At 34.1% G+C, this 18,107-nt stretch overlaps 1 protein-coding gene across 1 annotated transcript; it reads right to left on the bottom strand.

Annotated features, from left to right (window-relative positions):
• Positions 1-4,801: 4,801 nt before the first annotated feature.
• LOC100376589 (membrane progestin receptor gamma-B-like) lies at positions 4,802-14,340 on the bottom strand. Its single transcript, XM_002738816.4, has 2 exons — positions 14,150-14,340; positions 4,802-6,204 (listed from the first exon to the last, which is right to left on the bottom strand). The coding sequence occupies exon 2, from the start codon at positions 6,169-6,171 to the stop codon at positions 5,131-5,133; it is 1,041 nt and encodes a 346-aa protein (XP_002738862.4). The 5' UTR covers positions 6,172-6,204; positions 14,150-14,340; the 3' UTR covers positions 4,802-5,130.
• Between the last annotated feature and the right edge of the window lie 3,767 nt (positions 14,341-18,107).

The following is an 18,107-nucleotide window of genomic DNA, read 5'->3' as shown; positions in this document are numbered from 1 at the left end:
AAATACAGTGAACCCTGTCATTTTTATTTTAAGGAATTTTCACAATTTACGATTTTTGCCCTTATTGCAAAAAGTTGTCGCATTAAAACAGTCAACAGTACCTAAACCGTCGCTAATACAGGTCCATGCCACATTTAACAGTTAATACCCAGTTTATTTCTACAAATGTGATGTGATGAATGGCACTTTAATCGTAGGATGATGCATTACAAATTTTATAACCTGGATGCAGCTTCTGTGGCCCAAGTTCGTATGGTGAGGCACCCTAGCTTGTGAGAGTGCATTATCTGCACAACAAAGTAATTATTTTGAACTAGATTCACTGCCAGAACCCAGATCAAAACATGCGACATCTTGAATGTGGTGAAATGTTGGCTATAAATATCTTCCTATGCTAAACAGCTAGTTACAGATGGCGTGATAGACGTTTTGTTAAAGCAAACCCTACAACATACTGACAAGACCAAAATGAATTACTGGTAGTTATCATCTCCAGCAATGACATGAGCCCTCAACTGTCTGAGACAAGTTTCTATTGTGTTGCTTCAAATCTTTAAAAAGGGAATGTGATATGGAAAATTAATGCATGGCTTGATCATCAGGTATCTCGTAGCATCACAAGCCCAGGCAATATGTATATACACTACACACAAAAAACACATAATAGTGATATTTTCTGAATTGCAGTAGATCTGAACATTAATGGTAAATTTACAGATTGCTATGTTGGTCCATCTCAAATATAAAAGTAAAAAAAAAAATTTTTTTTTTTTTTGCAAAATAAACAAAAACAAAACAATACAGTGTCATGAAACTAATATCAACATCTCTGTCAACATTATTTGATACAGTGAGAGTACTGTGGAATACTTTATTTTCGCTGGAATTAATTTTCGCTGGAATTAATTTTCGCTGAAAAGGCTTTTTGGATGTTTTGTATGGAATTTATTTTCACTGATTTTTGATGAGTTTAATGTGAAATATAGGAAAAAAAGTATATTCGCTGGATTTTATTTTCACGGAATCATCCCTTCAGCGAAAATAGCGAAAATAAATTCCAAGCGAAAATAAAGTATTCTACAGTACTATCAATTTTAAACATTTTCGATTTCTAGGAGCATTCTGACATAAAACAAAATGTGATGAACTTGTTTAATTCGGCATCTGAACTCGGTCATTAATACCAGCTTTTGAATATCACAAAATTGTTTTCATTACTCCATAATGAACTAAATGTAAATATAGGGGAAAAACATATTCTCATCAGATTTTATTTTCAACAATTTACATATTTAGCAAAAAATAAACTCTAAATAAAAATACTGTAATCCAAAGTATTTACATCATATTGAGGTCACATTATGAAAATAAAATCTCCAACTGAAAACCTTCATTTTTTCCCCTGTTATCATTGTTAGAAAATTGTCAATCATATCTTTATAAATCTTTAACCAAATTAATGTATAATTTCTCACTGTCTCCATCAAATTTTTTTAAAAAATAATGACAAATAATTATGAAGGTGATTTCTGTGTAAATTTACATAAGTTAACTTTGGCATACAAAGAGTAAAGCGTAAATTCTCTTGAACAGCACCTTTGATGGTAAAGTGATGTGTGCGAATTATGACACTTATTATATATGCCCTGCTGAGCACTAATAACGTTCATAATAACATAAATATCATACATCCAAATTGAAGTAAATGCATGTTCAACAAAAAATTGACGTAATAGTTACATGGAAAAATTTACATATATAGATTTCATTATTACACCAGCCAATTGTATACAACTATTCTTTCAGTTTATAAAAATGAATTTACACTTATTTATAATAACTAATTACATTTTTTGATAAAGCTGTTGTATTTTAGATGGTACTCATACATTTCGGATATATATAGCCGAGATAAAGTGCGTATACTTTTGTATTCACTGTAAATCTGTTTTTCAGAAAAAAATCATCCAATAACATGCCAAAAATTACATTTTGAAAGTAGCATCCATTAACAACAAGCAGCCTATCAGCTGAGATAGCTCCGCTGTTAGCAATGCACATTTCAATTAAAGAACTGAAGACATCATTAGAAAATGAACAATATGTATAGTATCAAAGCAATCGGACTTACAGTTTTTAACAAGAAGTTGAAAATATCACTTTTTACCAAAAATGACAAAAATATTCACCAAAATTAGAGAATTGAAAATATCATCACAAAATGAACAAATCTGAGCGAGGTCCACATGTAGTACCTATATATGTAATATCAAAGCAATCGGACTTGCGGTTTTTAACAAGAAGTCAAAAATATCACTTTTTACCAAAAATGACAAAAATATTCACCAAAATTAGAGAATTGATGATATCATTACAAAATGAACAAATTTGAGAGTGGTCCACATGTAGTACCTATGTATGTAATATCAAAGCAATTGAACTTTTGGTTTTTAACAAGAAGTCGAAAATATCACTTTTTACCAAAAATGACAAAGATATTCACCAAAATTAGAGAATTGAAAATATCATCACGAAATGAACAAATCTGAGAGAGGTCCACATGTAGTACCTATGTATGTAATATCAAAGCAATTGCACTTGCGGTTTTTAACAAGAAGTCGAAAATATCACTTTTTACCAAAAATGACAAAAATATTCACCAAAATTAGAGAATTGAAAATATCATCACGAAATGAACAAATCTGAGAGAGGTCCACATGTAGTACCTATGTATGTAATATCAAAGCAATTGCACTTGCGGTTTTTAACAAGAAGTCGAAAATATCACTTTTTACCAAAAATGACAAAAATATTCACCAAAATTAGAGAATTGAAGATATCAACATGAAATGAACAAACCTAAGAGAAGTCTACCCAAGGTACATATACACCAAGTATCAAAGCATTCAGGCTTGTAGTTTTCAAGAAGAAGTCGAAAAAGTAAAACATTTACACAGACAATGACGGACGATGACGACGGACAATCACTCATATGATAAGCTCCGCTCGACAAAGTCGACAGCGGAGCTAATAAAAAAAAAATAAAACTCTAGTTATAAATCTATTAAAAATGATGCAAAACAATGCATGTTTTTTCACCTTAAATTACAAGATATTTCTGTGCCAAAGGAGAGAATGTTAAAACTGCCTACTTGTACATTTATTTTCTTTATATTTATGAGTTAAAAATGCACAATATAAAAACGTTTCAGAGGAATACATCAAAGATAATTTATAGCAAGCCATTAGAATACAATACTCTTTGAGATTTTGATATTAATCCTTGGCATACATTTTTTTCTTAGACACACCATATCCATAACAATATTACCATATACAAATTTTCGGTTGGATGTGCATCTTTTTCATGAAGTACAGATTTTACATCAAAAACAAAAGCATAATAAATTTCAACTCGATAAAAGAATCTTAAAAATTATAATTCCACTTCAGTATCATGCGTCATGTAATACAAAATTGTTTCTTTAAAAAAATACTTACAAACATGAATCATTTATTACTTTTATACATATAAAATACTTCTAAAGAATGTTAATTTCTTGGTCTGCATGTTCACATTAGCCACTATAATATTCCACACTGAAAAAAATGCATACTCTATATATTGTTTTTTTTTTCAAAAAATTCTTTTACAAATGTTAAAAAATAAATATATGAAAGCTCTGATAGATAGTATAGAAGGAACACAGGGTGTTTTCCATTAGTTATTTCAGTTTTGACAGGAAACCAAGCAGATGAACCATGAATATATAAATGCTAATACATGTAGTATGAAAGCAATACAATGACCATGAGGTGATAAGCATTGACATTTCACACAGTCACAAAATTGTTAAAATTTGGCAAGTGCTAGCTTGGTTCTACTATAGAATAAGTAATTGGCGGTAAATACAAACAGTTCATCATAGAATATACACACACACACATATTTTGTATTATTATAATAAGACTACTTGTCGTGACTTGTTTTTTTCATACAAGAACTACCATAATCTTTTTAGCAATTGTTTCAAACTGATCAATATATACTATGATTTATTTAGTGAATGATTTCCCACAAAAATATCTCATGCCAGCCTTCAAAGCTGATACGTTTGATTTTGACTACTACTACTAATAACGTTTTGTCCTGGCAGATTAATTTTCAAGTTATCTGCCAAATTTAATTTTCTTTGAAAAGCCAGAAGATGCTCAAATATAAATAACATACTAGTAGTTAGATTCTTGACTTCTCAGATACCGACAGCAGTCATGTTGAATCATATATTGTTCATATATATGTCAATTCCTGGCATTGCACCAAGGAATCATGGGATACGATTGTTTATACTATTAATCTGTCTTGTTTTCCATTGTAATTTTAACCCAGCCTATGAGGTTAGGCTTAAATGGAGGTACTGTAAAACATGTCTTTTTCAGACTTTAATATCAATTCAAAATGGCCGCCAAACAAAGAAATAAACAATGACAAGAGAGATTCGCTAAATCAACATTTCGCTATTACGTCATTTTACCACAATTCGCTAAAATTGCATGCCGCTTTTTCAACATGTTTTACAGTATCTCTTTGAGCAAAGTTCAACCATTTTTTGGGGTTTTATTTTTTGTGTGTGAAAGGATTAAACTCTAAAATTATAATTACTGGTATATGCAAAATGAAAAAAAAAATTTTTTACGTAATAAAACTCCAAGGTTGGTTATTATTGATAAAGTCATGAAGCCCTGTAGGCATAGAGGTTTCTTTCATGGTTTTTCTCACCTCGTATGTGTACATCATGAATGAATTGCTGATTAATTGGAAGTGATGTCACCATTCTTTTGTATTCAAATAAGATATGATGCATTCTGAGAGTCAAACAGCAACCTTCATTCATATGCAGGGCTTCATTTCAGACATAGCAACGACTCTACAGCAGAATGCAATTTTAAATTCAATCATTCAATGACCTAAAAAACATTGCCTTTGAACCTGTACTATGGTCTTATTTCACACATCTAAAAAAAAAAAGTAAAAAAAAACAAAAAAACAGAAGCTTTTAAAATATCGAGGCATTATGGAGGCAATAAAAATGTTAGCACTACAAAGCTAACATGATAACCATGATAACATCACAAACTTTTTTTGTTGTTATTATTATTTAAAGCGAAGAGTTGTGCACTACTAGCAATTCTGTATAAAGCAGAGCCAGTCATTTCCTTGAACACAAGGGGATACTTGCGGAAGTAAGAAAAGATGGCAACAATAATCAGATTCATTATTATGACAATGCCGAATAAACCCAAGGATGAGAAAAACGTAGGCATAGCATCATGCTGCTCGAAGAATTCTCTGCGGTTTTCCATGTCTAGCATCAGTGCATTGAGTTGGGTGTTGGTTGCCAAGGCGCCACAAATGTGAAATAGCTGGTGGCTGTGGCCAATGACATCGAACATTCCTGGAGCAATGCATTCTGGGAAGTGTGACGCAAAGAAGCTAGCTGTGATGAAGGCAAGGAAGAACTGGCGTGCATGAAGCTCGTACGACTCATCCCAGCAATCGTTAGAGTGACACGAAGTCAAACGTATGACCAGAGGAATACTATCGAATACGTAGGGGTAGGCAAAGGCAGACAACCGCAAAATCTTTTTGAGTATCTCACGGTTGCCGAATCTTGAAGTACAAGCCATGGTTGTGCAGACTACGCTGTTGAAAGCAGCAATATAGTGGAACAGGCTGTAATACCAGCCTCCGATCATTTCATTTGGAAAGACATATTGTCTATAAGCAATGGCTGCCCCAACGCTATAAAGACTGATTGCTGCATAGTCAAAATAGAAACAGACATGACGTGCATGTTCGGAAATGCAATTGAAAAGGTGTGCTGTACAACTACCTAACAAGTAGCAGCATACAGAAACCATGAAAGCGAATAGCGGCCATGTGTAATTTTCGTTGAAGATTCCTTCGGCTGACAGGTTGATGAGCCTCCAGAGGAAATACAGAAAGGGACAAAAGTGTGTCCAAAAGTTGATAGTCTCGTTGGTTTGCTGGAACATGCTCTTCAAGCAACACAAAAACGTACTTCTTGAGCATCGGTATTTGTTGACTATATACGGCTCTTGGAAGTCGCTTGGCATCTGGTTCACACGTAATAACTTCAGAGTCCACATGATTTCTTAGTGACATGAACAGCACAAAGATATCTGAAAGATACAAGTTGAGTACAATCAGTAATTATACCCTTACGAAAATCAGGAACAGTATCCATATGAAACTTTATATACAAGATTATATTTCATTGCATATTGGTAAAAAGGTATGCTCCAGTGAAAATAAAATCCAGCGAATATACTTTTTTTTCCCCTATATTTCACATTCAACTCATCAATCAAAGAAAGCTTAGAAAGAACTCCCGTGTGCTGAGAGTATCGGAGACACATTAAAAATTAATTCAAAATTACTTGAACTTGAGATGTTGATGGAAACGCAGAAAATTAATTATGCAAATAAGGTAACGAACAGATTTAAGTGTAAAACTAATAAGGTCTGCACCAAGTTTCATTGAAATGTGATTAGAACCAAAAAAATATTAATTATTATGCTAATTAGAGAATTAATATGAACAGATTTTAATCAGAAATTAATCAGGCTGTCTATTGTCCTAGACCATTTATGTACCAAGTTTTATTCAAATGTGATGATCAATACTTGAGATATACAGTATTAATTAATTATGTTAATTAGGTGATTAAGAAGCATAAATATTTACCAAAAACTAATATGGTGTATAGTCCTAGGTTCATTGAAATGTGACAGGTACTCTTGAAAAGTTTCGTTGAAATCCAATGAGTGGTTTTTAGACATCAGTGCAACAGCCATAGAACAGCAAAAAATTAACTAATTATGCAAATTAGGTAATTAATAGGCACAATTATTTATCCCAAAATTAATCAGGTCTCTGCGTTGTCCTAGAATATCTACGTCGCAAGTCTCATTGAAATGTGACGATTAGTACTTGAGATATCAGGTGAAAAGCTGAAAATTAACTAATTATGCTAATAAGGTGATTAATATGCACAAATATTTACCCAAAACTAATTAGGTCTCTGCACAGTCCTCAAGTAACTATGTACCAAGTTTCATTGAAACATGATCAATTTTACTCGAAATATCAAAACCTGAAAATTAATTAATTATGCAAATTAGGTAATTAATATGTACTGATATTACCCTAAAAACTATCAGGTCTGTGCAGTGTCATACATGTATGACATCTATGTACCAAGTTTTATTGAAATGTTATGATTAGTACTCGAGATATCAGTGGAAAAGCCGAAAATGTATTAATCATTATGTAAATTAGGTAATTAATAATATTAACAGATTTTTTCCCCAAACTAATCAAATCTGCGCATTAGTTCAGAGCATCCATGTGCCAAGTTTCATTGAAATCCAATGAGTGGTTCTTCAAAAATCAGTGGAACAGTCATAGAACAGCTTAAAATCAGTTAATTATCATGCAAATTAGGTAATTAATATTCATAGATTTTTACCCAAAACTAATCAAACCTGCATATTGGTTCAGAACATCCATGTGCCAAGTTTCATCAAAATCCAATGAGTGGTTCTTCAAATATCAGTGGACCAGTCTTGGAACAGCTTGAAATCAGTTAATTATCATTCAAATTAGGTAATTAATATTCATAGATTTTTACCCAAAACTAATCAAATCTGTGCACTAGTTCAGAGCATCCATGTGCGAAGTTTCATCAAAATCCAATGAGTGGTTCTTCAGATATCAGTGGAACAGTCTTGGAACAGCTAAAAATCAGCTAATTATCATGCAAATTAGGTAATTAATATTCATAGATTTTTACCAAAACCTAATCAGCTCTGCGCATTATCCCAGAGCATCTACGTACCAAGTTTCACCGAAATTTGATTAGTGGTTCTTGAGATAACGGTGGAACAAAAAAAGTGACATACATACATACATACAGACATACATACAGACATACAGACAGACAGACAGACAGGGTAACTGCAAAGACTCCCTTTTGTGCTTCGCACACGGGAGTCAAAAATCAGTGAAAATAAATTCCATACAAAACAACCCAAAAGTCTTTTCAGCAAAAATTAATTCCAGCTAAAATAAAGTATTTTACAGTACGCTAAATTTCCAATAAATTTCTTTAACTGATTTGCATACCAAATTCTTACAAGAATGCAGCACTTGTTCGTAATAACTAATAGTAATTTTAATTTTTCTGAGAAGAACATGTTTATTTTGTTTTAGAAAGTTTGTGCTTTATGTTATTATTAAAGATGGGAACATTGCCATATCGTAGATGACAGCTGAATTGATCTAACTTAAAAGTGAATGGGTATAATTTTCAAGACATTTGGCCTAGTTATTTTTGCAGCATGTTTGAAATTTAATCTAAATTTTTAAAGCAAACCTTAATTAGAAAGCCACATGGGTAGGAATTTCTAGTACTGTGGAATACTTTATTTTCGCTGGAATTAATTTTCACTGAAAAGGCTTTTTGGGCATTTTGCTTGGAATTTATTTTCACTGATTTTTGATGAGTTTAATGTAAAATATAGGAAAAAAAGTATATTCGCTGGATTTTATTTTCACGGAATCATGCCTTCAGCGAAAATAAATTCCAAGCGAAAATAAAGTATTCTACAGTAATTTATAAGAAAACTTGAAGTCACTTGATTCTTGTAAGAAAATAACAAGGATACTATAGTGTATGGTTTTTCAAATCCTTGACTGATTGTTTTCATAGGTTATGAAACCCGCAAACAGTCGTATACATTTCAACTTTAGTTTCACTCTGAAATTGATACTGTATTGTGATGGAGGCTAATGATGATAATACTATTGTTGAAGCTTACTGTTGTATTTGCTACTATTGTAAACATGACGATTGAAATAAATGTAGCTTCGCTCACAAAATAAAATACAACACAATAATGATCAGTTCAAAAAAGGTAGTGGTTAAAATAAAGCAATGTCACAATATATTAGGAACAGTCATGACCAACATGCAGACTATAAATAGATTCTAAAAATATGTGCCAAAAGTTAAAAGAATCACAAAATGGACAAATCTGACAAAAGTACACCAAGACACTTGCATATCAAGTATCAAAGCAACTGAGCTGGTAGCTTTCAAGACAAAATTGAAAATATATTTTACCAAAAAATGCCAAAAATATTTATTAAAAATCAATAAATCTGACAGAGGTCAATCCAAGCTGGCTATGTATTAGGTATTAAAGCGGCTGAGCTGGTAATTTTCAAGAAGAAGTAGAAAATTTAATTTTTGACAGAAGAGTGACAATCCCCTACAGGCGCGGTGAAAAAATATGCAAAACATGTTGAGGCAAATGCCGATGGGAAAAACATTTGCACACTTGTAGTAGCCAGATTCACCAGAAATTTTGACAGAAATTACCAAAAGCAATTAGAATACTCTGGAATTTGGATGACATGGCAATGCTTCAGTTTGGGGCGGTACTCAAAAGTCAAAACCCGGATCTGTCCGGGACAATTCAATGGTTAATGACATCAAAGGTTAATGACAATTTCCAATTAATTTATTTATACAGTGCACTTCCAACTCTATACTGAATCCATATTTATAGTTTATTTTTTTTAACTGGTACTACACTTAAAAAAGAACACAATATTTGACAAAAATAAACAGACTGCATTTATATCATTTCAAAGCACGTCCTAAATTCCCTTACAGCTCTTCTACATTTCTGATGAATTTGAGTAATTCGGGACTTAAATGTCACCTTTTCAAATTGTTAATTTTTTTCAGAACTTGCATGCAATTGAGCTCTTTTCTTTAAATGTAAAATTTGAGTTGGAAAATTGTCAATGCATATTAGTGTTAATGCATTTTATACCCTAATAAGACACTTGTTCAAAACCAAAGGGAACTTGTCGATGCATTAATAAATGCATTAATTATCTACTGGGTTTTAATTCTCAATTTTCACTGATAAGTAAAACCTGCTAAATTAAATCTTAGTGAACATTTTAAATAACATAGAACTCATTGTTTCTCTGCCAAATTTGTGAAGTTAAAACGCAGAAAAAGATTCAAAATTGTGAAATTAAATGCTAAGAAGAATGGATGGTTTGACATTTAACAGAACAATTGGAAACCACACAACAGACAACCAGCACAAATTTGTACTAAAACTAGCATTTTGTGGGCTGATATTTTCAAAATAACAAGAATATTCACTAAAACTAGGAAATTGAAGTTATCATAAAATCGACAAAGGAATGAATTACCGGTAAATCAACCTGACAAAGCTGGTTTTAAAAAAGACATAGCTATTTTTTATCAAAAATAAATTTTCACTAAAATTAAAGAACAGACGGTATCATCACACAATGAATAATCTGGTAGAAGTCTGTCCAAAGTATCAAATCATTTAGGCTAGCAGAAAATAAAATTATATATAAAGATATCTGAAAAAGTTCCACTCAAGGTACCTACACATGTACATATAAAATATGAAAGGAATTGGGCTAGCTATTTCCAATAAAAATGTTTATCAAAAATATTCATTGAAGCTAAAACTCATCGGCACGAAATTAACAAATGTGATAGAAAACTACCTAAGGTACATTTGTATATAGTAAGTACAAAACCCAGACAGATGATGGTTTTGAAGTAGTTGAAAATGTAAAGTTACTACAGTCAGTAATAGCCTTGCTTTGTCAACACAAAATCATATTACTGGAATGAACATTAATCCACCAATTACAATACAGAAGTAACAAGCATTCATGATTGAGAATGTACAGTCCCTACTCTGTATTTAATGAAAAAGTTGATTACTAGCAGTGATCCAGGATTATGGGGCTTGCTGGCAATGTTCTTTATTGAGCAGAAAATATTTGGTTAATCGGTAAAAAAAAAAATTTGTGCAATCAAATTCAAGTACCGGTACATTTGTATGTAAAATCAATATACATGTACTGAGTTTGAGAGAAATCATGCAAGCCATGCATTATCCTGAAACAAAGTTTGAATGAAATTGTCCTTCATCTTTATACATATTTACAGATGGATTTTAGGATTTAAACAAAATGGTCGTCAATTTGACAAAACACAAAATAACACAACCTATGGTATTACTAACAAAGATAATACTTGTGTGCAAACTATCAACCAAATCAGGCAATATACATGCATTAGTAGGGAATTAGCTCAGACACAAATAAAGACAAAATGGCCACTAATCTGCCATTTTTGTTTGAATCTAAAAAATATATTATGTGCACCTGTTACCCAATATGTATAATCTTGATGAAAAGTTTGAATGAAATCAACCAGTTCATCTCAGAGTCCACGTAACCTTTTGAGCACCATCTTTTTTCTGCAAAAAATTGAGTGTTTTTTTTAAATATTAATGCTATTTTGGGACCAAATATATATAATTACCAATTGCCTGCAAGCCTTGATTGAAATTTTGGGGCTCAAAAAATTTATGAAAATTTGACAAATTTGAAGACCAAAATGACACACTTTGTGATTGGCAGAGTTGTGCTTGATTCAGTCAAAACTATTTCACAATTAACCATGATTTGGAATTGTGATCGATGGTCTGTGTGTTAAGTTTGAATGTGATTGATCAACACATGGCCTCAGGCGCATGCACCGACGGATGGTCAACAGGCAGAACCTAAATTAATTTTAATAGTCCCCAATTTCCGACTTTTCCTATTAAAAATGAAATGACAGATTGTAAAAAAAAATTGGATTGATAAGATTGTCATATACTGGTGTAGACAGGTACAGCCTGGTACAAGGATTCACTGTATCATAGAGACTAGGTCAAACTGTAATGGAAAATCACCAACATGCCTAACAACAAAAGTATGAAGTGACGTCTAACCACTGTCTCATGATGATATAATCAGATGAACACATTACCATGACAACAATACACAAAAACTCAATACTAATCATGATGTCATGAATAATCATTTTGGGGTCAAAGGAGATTTCAATTAATGTGCCCAAAAATCATTTATTCCATTTTAGTTTGCACATACAAACTTCTATTTAGGGGGCCGGGATGTTGCTAAAAAAAATAAAATTAATTTTGCTGTGCATGTGTTTTAACTATCCACATCCCCATTAGTACACTTTTAATTTTAGTCGTAGACCTGAACCCGACCACTAACTAGAACTACCAGTAACCCATATAGCACGTTAATTCACAATTTCTATTAATTAATTTGTGCACCCAATTTATTATAAAAACTAATCAATAAATGTATTCTATTAATTTGCATAAGTTCAAAAAATCTTTGCGGTAAATACTTGTCAGCTGACGTCAGCCTAAGAGAAAATATCTTGGGATTATCGGTATATACAATTCTATACTGCATTTTCTCTTTTAGAAGTGCATACAGAGGATAGTACCACACAAATTTTCAAAGTGGCATGGCAACTTTAAAGTTGTATTGCCGACAAAATTTTGTTTGAAGCCCTTTACATTTTGATTAAAGCGAAAATAGCTGTGATTTTGAAAAATATTTTGTTTAAATATAACTACACAAGATGACCGAAACTTACTGAAATATTGTTACAGACAACTACATGGAGAATGTCACGCTACACATGAAATGCGATGTGTTGCCATTTTCGCTGAAATCGGTCACATGATGGGAACTGTAGGAAATTATGATGCATGACACACACTTTTTGGGGAATTGGCACAGAAAATCTACGGTGGGAGGCCGACAGAGAGTCCCAAGCTGGCGACTTATTTGACATTTGACCTAGGGCACCCACCTTGCCATCTCAGGGTGTCATCAAGTTACCAGACAGCACACAGGATATTTTGATTGACGTTCAAAGATCGGCTATATTACAAAATAAATATTCAAATCATTTTACATTAGGTCCCCACTTTTGAATTTATAGAACTATTTTACTTGCATTACCAGGCAAACTTTGAACATCAAACTGTACATACTGTGTTTAGTGGGCCTTATTAATATCACTATATTAATGTACCAATGATGTAGCACAACTAGTCATGTCACAGGAAAACGTTATGCACCAGTAGCATGTCATATCGGCTTAGAGGACCCACTGCACCAAAATCAAGAAAACATGCAGAAATGCCCAAGATTGTGTGAGGTAACAGACAAGAAGCTTTTCACAAATCTTAAATAAAATTTTAAATAAAAAATCTGACAAGTAAAAATAAAATAATAGTAACAATATGTATTGTTAAAATTATAGATTCAGGTCCATTGTACCATGGAAATACAAACCACTGTATTGTACTGAAAATTCAAAAAATTATATCCATCCATAGAGCTAAAAATATCTTACCTCCATGATCCATCACACCATGGACGTTAGTACATCCATGATCACACAAATAAAACAAGTCACTACATAAAATACGCGTAAAAGATAAAAAAAAAAATACTACTAAAGGTAACAGAGATTTAATAGATTTAATAAAACTGGCGAGACAAATGAGTGGAGAGTTTATTATTAAGAACCTTAGCAACACCAAAACAAGACAAGACGAAACACAATGCTAGTAATATATTGTACATATACAACCACCTTTAACAAGAAGGTGTGCCCGGTTACGGTATTTAAAAATACACAATGCAAATAAAAAAAAAATCCTTTGGTCTAACAACAATACAAAGTTAGTTGTCCGCTCTATACTCTACAGAGCGGAGCACAAAATAAAAAAAAAAAGGTTTTCACCACAGACCCGTCTCAAGGGTGTGCGGTTTTACGCAAGCACTGATCCTGGTTTTGGTATTGTCATGCAAATTCAAATAGAAGGTCGTTACCAGCACGGAACTGTGAATTCAAAAGCGTAAATAAACAACGAGGGGGTAAGCTCTAGTTGCTGTATTCGATTTTGACACTTCGTCTGTTTGTCCAAGTCGTGTTGTTGTCATTTAATATAATTTTTATTGTTTGTAGAACTAGCATTTCAAAGTCGAGATGACCGACATCAAGGTCAAACTAAAACTTGGGCATCACACTACTGACCGGGTGCGGTTACCGTGACAAAAAATAAAATAAAGACTGAAACAGAAACGATAATTCAAAAACGTGTACTCACTCGTCACGATTTTAATAGTTTGTGTCGCCAGGCAGCAGTTGTCCTCTGCTTGTGGCCAAAGCGACTCGCGTCCCAGGTGGTAAAAGGTTTCTTGATTAGAGAAGCAATTTTGATGCGACACCTATCTTCCTTTAGAAGATCGTCTGAATAACGTGGTATAGTGGGTAGGCGCGGTTGCAGGCTTAAACAAACCGTACCCCCTAACCTCGCAGTTTTTAGTTCAACTTAAAAATGGCGTTAGACCTGGATATTTCAGTGGTCTGCGATGTTCGAGAAGAGTCTCAATACACGCCTTCATATGCAGGTTACGTATCTTTGTGAATATGGTTACACTGAGGGCGCACCACCATGAAAAGTTTGTTGACCCCTTGCTAAATCTTCCTAATCATTCGAATGAGAGGATGTTTATGCCCGTTTTCTATATTGTAAAATTGTTTTTTAGTGTGTCCCACTATCCACGGAGCTGCGGAAATTTTAACAGTTTCCAGCCAAGACTGTCTGAGTAAGAAACAGCAAGGAAAAAAAAGTGCCCACGAACATGTATCTATACATTAATACCTCAATAAATAACAATGAGCCTCAATAAATAACAATTCAAAACAATAAGACTATGCCGAGTTCTGAGATTCCATGGTAAATGACGGCCAAACATGTTTCCTGACAACTTAATTTTTTTTTTCGAATATTCAATGGCAAATAAATTGTTTCATTTGGTTGTTATATTTATTTTGTTGTTCGACCGTATTAATCGACGGTCAGTCTTATTCTAGATTGAGTGTATCAATTGTTTGTTTTAACTATGTTTGAGTTTTAAATATATTATACATTATATTTTTTTTTCAATAAGTTACAATCTATTGATCAATTGCAAATGTCAGTGCCTGTACTGTTACACGAGAAAATTATTCCATAACTTCCAAAAAATCTTGTTGTGCCCTTTATGGTTGAAAGTAGTAATTCATACTTTTTATTGTATCTCACCTCTGCTATAGCTATGATAAAATTTGGCATACTTTTTTTAAGCTTGCTGTTGTAAATGATTTTTTTTAATATACATTATATTGTCATTAGCGCAAACCTATTTTCAGTTTTAAAGTTAGATTATTGAAACTTGAAATAAAGATAATTATCATAGTGCAAGCGTTTCTCATGCTTCGGGTATAGATAAATTCAATCTAATTAAAATTCTATGTAAGAACGGGGCTCCATTTTTTATGACCCTTTATATTATATTTATTTGAATTTTAGTTTGAATATGTCGATTTTTTGCTTTTTCTTGCCGTTAATCAGTCCTTAGAAAATCGTGTCCCGGTCGCCTAGGAGCGGCGATAATAAACAAATAATTAAAAAAAAATGGAGCCTATACCTACATCGGATTTTAATCAGATTGAGATAAATTTAGCATATTACAAATTTAAATATTTTAAATTGACTTGGTCGTCATTTACTATCGTGACTCGGTCGTCATTTGCTATCGTGACTTGGACGTCATTTACTATCGTGACTTGGCCGTCATTTACTATCGTGACTTGGCCGTCATTTACTATCGTGACTTGGTCGTCATTTACTATCGTGACTTGGTCGTCATTTACTATCGTGACTTGGACGTCATTTACTATCGTGACTTAGTCGTCATTTACTATCGTGACTTGGACGTCATTTGCTATCGTGACTTGGACGTCATTTACTATCGTGACTTGGCCGTCATTTACTATCGTGACTTGGCCGTCATTTACTATCGTGACTTGGTCGTCATTTACTATCGTGACTTGGTCGTCATTTACTATCGTGACTTGGACGTCATTTACTATCGTGACTTAGTCGTCATTTACTATCGTGACTTGGACGTCATTTACTATCGTGGCTTGGCCGTCATTTACTATCGTGATTTGGTCGTCATTTACTATCGTGACTTGGACGTCATTTACTATCGTGACTTGGCCGTCATTTACTATCGTGACTTGGCCGTCATTTACTATCGTGACTTGGTCGTCATTTACTATCGTGACTTGGCCGTCATTTACTATCATGACTTGGTCGTCATTTACTATCGTGACTTGGCCGTCATTTACTATCGTGACTTGGCCGTCATTTACTATCGTGACTTGGCCGTCATTTACTATCGTGACTTGGCCGTCATTTACTATCGTGACTTGGCCGTCATTTACTATCGTGACGTGGCCGTCATTTACTATCGTGACTTGGCCGTCATTTACTATCGTGACTTGGCCGTCATTTACTATCGTGACTTGGCCGTCATTTACTATCGTGACTTGGCCGTCATTTACTATCGTGACTTGGCCGTCATTTACTATCGTGACTTGGACGTCATTTACTATCGTGACTTGGCCGTCATTTACTATCGTGACTTGGACGTCATTTACTATCGTGACTTGGCCGTCATTTACTATCGTGACTTGGCCGTCATTTACTATCGTGACTTGGCCGTCATTTACTATCAAGACTTGGCCGTCATTTACTATCGTGACTTGGCCGTCATTTACTATCGTAACTTGGCCGTCATTTACTATCGTGACTTGGACGTCATTTACTATCGTGACTTGGCCGTCATTTACTATCGTGACTTGGCCGTCATTTACTATCGTGACTTGGTCGTCATTTACTATCGTGACTTGGCCGTCATTTACTATCATGACTTGGTCGTCATTTACTATCGTGACTTGGCCGTCATTTACTATCGTGGCTTGGCCGTCATTTACTATCGTGACGTGGCCGTCATTTACTATCGTAACTTGGCCGTCATTTACTATCGTGACTTGGCCGTCATTTACTATCGTGACTTGGCCGTCATTTACTATCGTGACGTGGCCGTCATTTACTATCGTGACGTGGCCGTCATTTACTATCGTGACTTGGCCGTCATTTACTATCGTGACTTGCCCGTCATTTACTATCGTGACTTGCCCGTCATTTACTATCGTGACTTGGACGTCATTTACTATCGTGACTTGGACGTCATTTACTATCGTGACTTGGCCGTCATTTACTATCGTGACTTGGCCGTCATTTACTATCGTGACTTGGACGTCATTTACTATCGTGACTTGGCCGTCATTTACTATCGTGACTTGGCCGTCATTTACTATCAACACTTGGCCGTCATTTACTATCGTGACTTGGCCGTCATTTACTATCGTAACTTGGTCGTCATTTACTATCGTGACTTGGCCGTCATTTACTATCGTGACTTGGCCGTCATTTACTATCGTGACTTGGACGTCATTTACTATCGTGACTTGGCCGTCATTTACTATCGTGACTTGGCCGTCATTTACTATCGTGACTTGGACGTCATTTACTATCGTGACTTGGCCGTCATTTACTATCGTGACTTGGCCGTCATTTATTATCGTGACTTGGCCGTCATTTACTATCAAGACTTGGCCGTCATTTACTATCGTGACTTGGCCGTCATTTACTATCGTAACTTGGTCGTCATTTACTATCGTGACTTGGCCGTCATTTACTATCGTGACTTGGCCGTCATTTACTATCGTGACTTGGCCGTCATTTACTATCGTGACTTGGCCGTCATTTACTATTGTGACTTGGCCGTCATTTACTATCGTGACTTGGCCGTCATTTACTATCATGACTTGACCGTCATTTACTATCGTAACTTGGCCGTCATTTACTATCGTGACTTAGTCGTCATTTACTATCGTGACTTGGCCGTCATTTACTATCGTGACGTGGCCGTCATTTACTATCGTGACTTGGCCGTCATTTACTATCGTGACTTGGCCGTCATTTACTATCGTGACTTGGCTGTCATTTACTATCGTGACTTGGCCGTCATTTACTATCGTGACTTGGCCGTCATTTACTATCGTGACTTGGCCGTCATTTACTATCGTGACGTAGCCGTCATTTACTATCAAAACTTGGCCGTCATTTACTATCGTGACTTGGCCGTCATTTACTATCGTGACTTGGA

The sequence above is a fragment of the Saccoglossus kowalevskii genome, chromosome 7 (genome assembly GCF_978046115.1).
Source record: "Saccoglossus kowalevskii chromosome 7, keSacKowa6.1, whole genome shotgun sequence".
NCBI lineage: Eukaryota > Metazoa > Hemichordata > Enteropneusta > Harrimaniidae > Saccoglossus > Saccoglossus kowalevskii.
This window is presented reverse-complemented; position numbering and strand designations above follow the sequence as displayed.

What these genes read in the sequence shown, in the direction of transcription:
- LOC100376589 (XM_002738816.4), bottom strand. Translation starts at nt 6,171, where the DNA reads ATGTGGACTCTGAAGTTATTACGTGTGAACCAGATGCCAAGCGACTTC.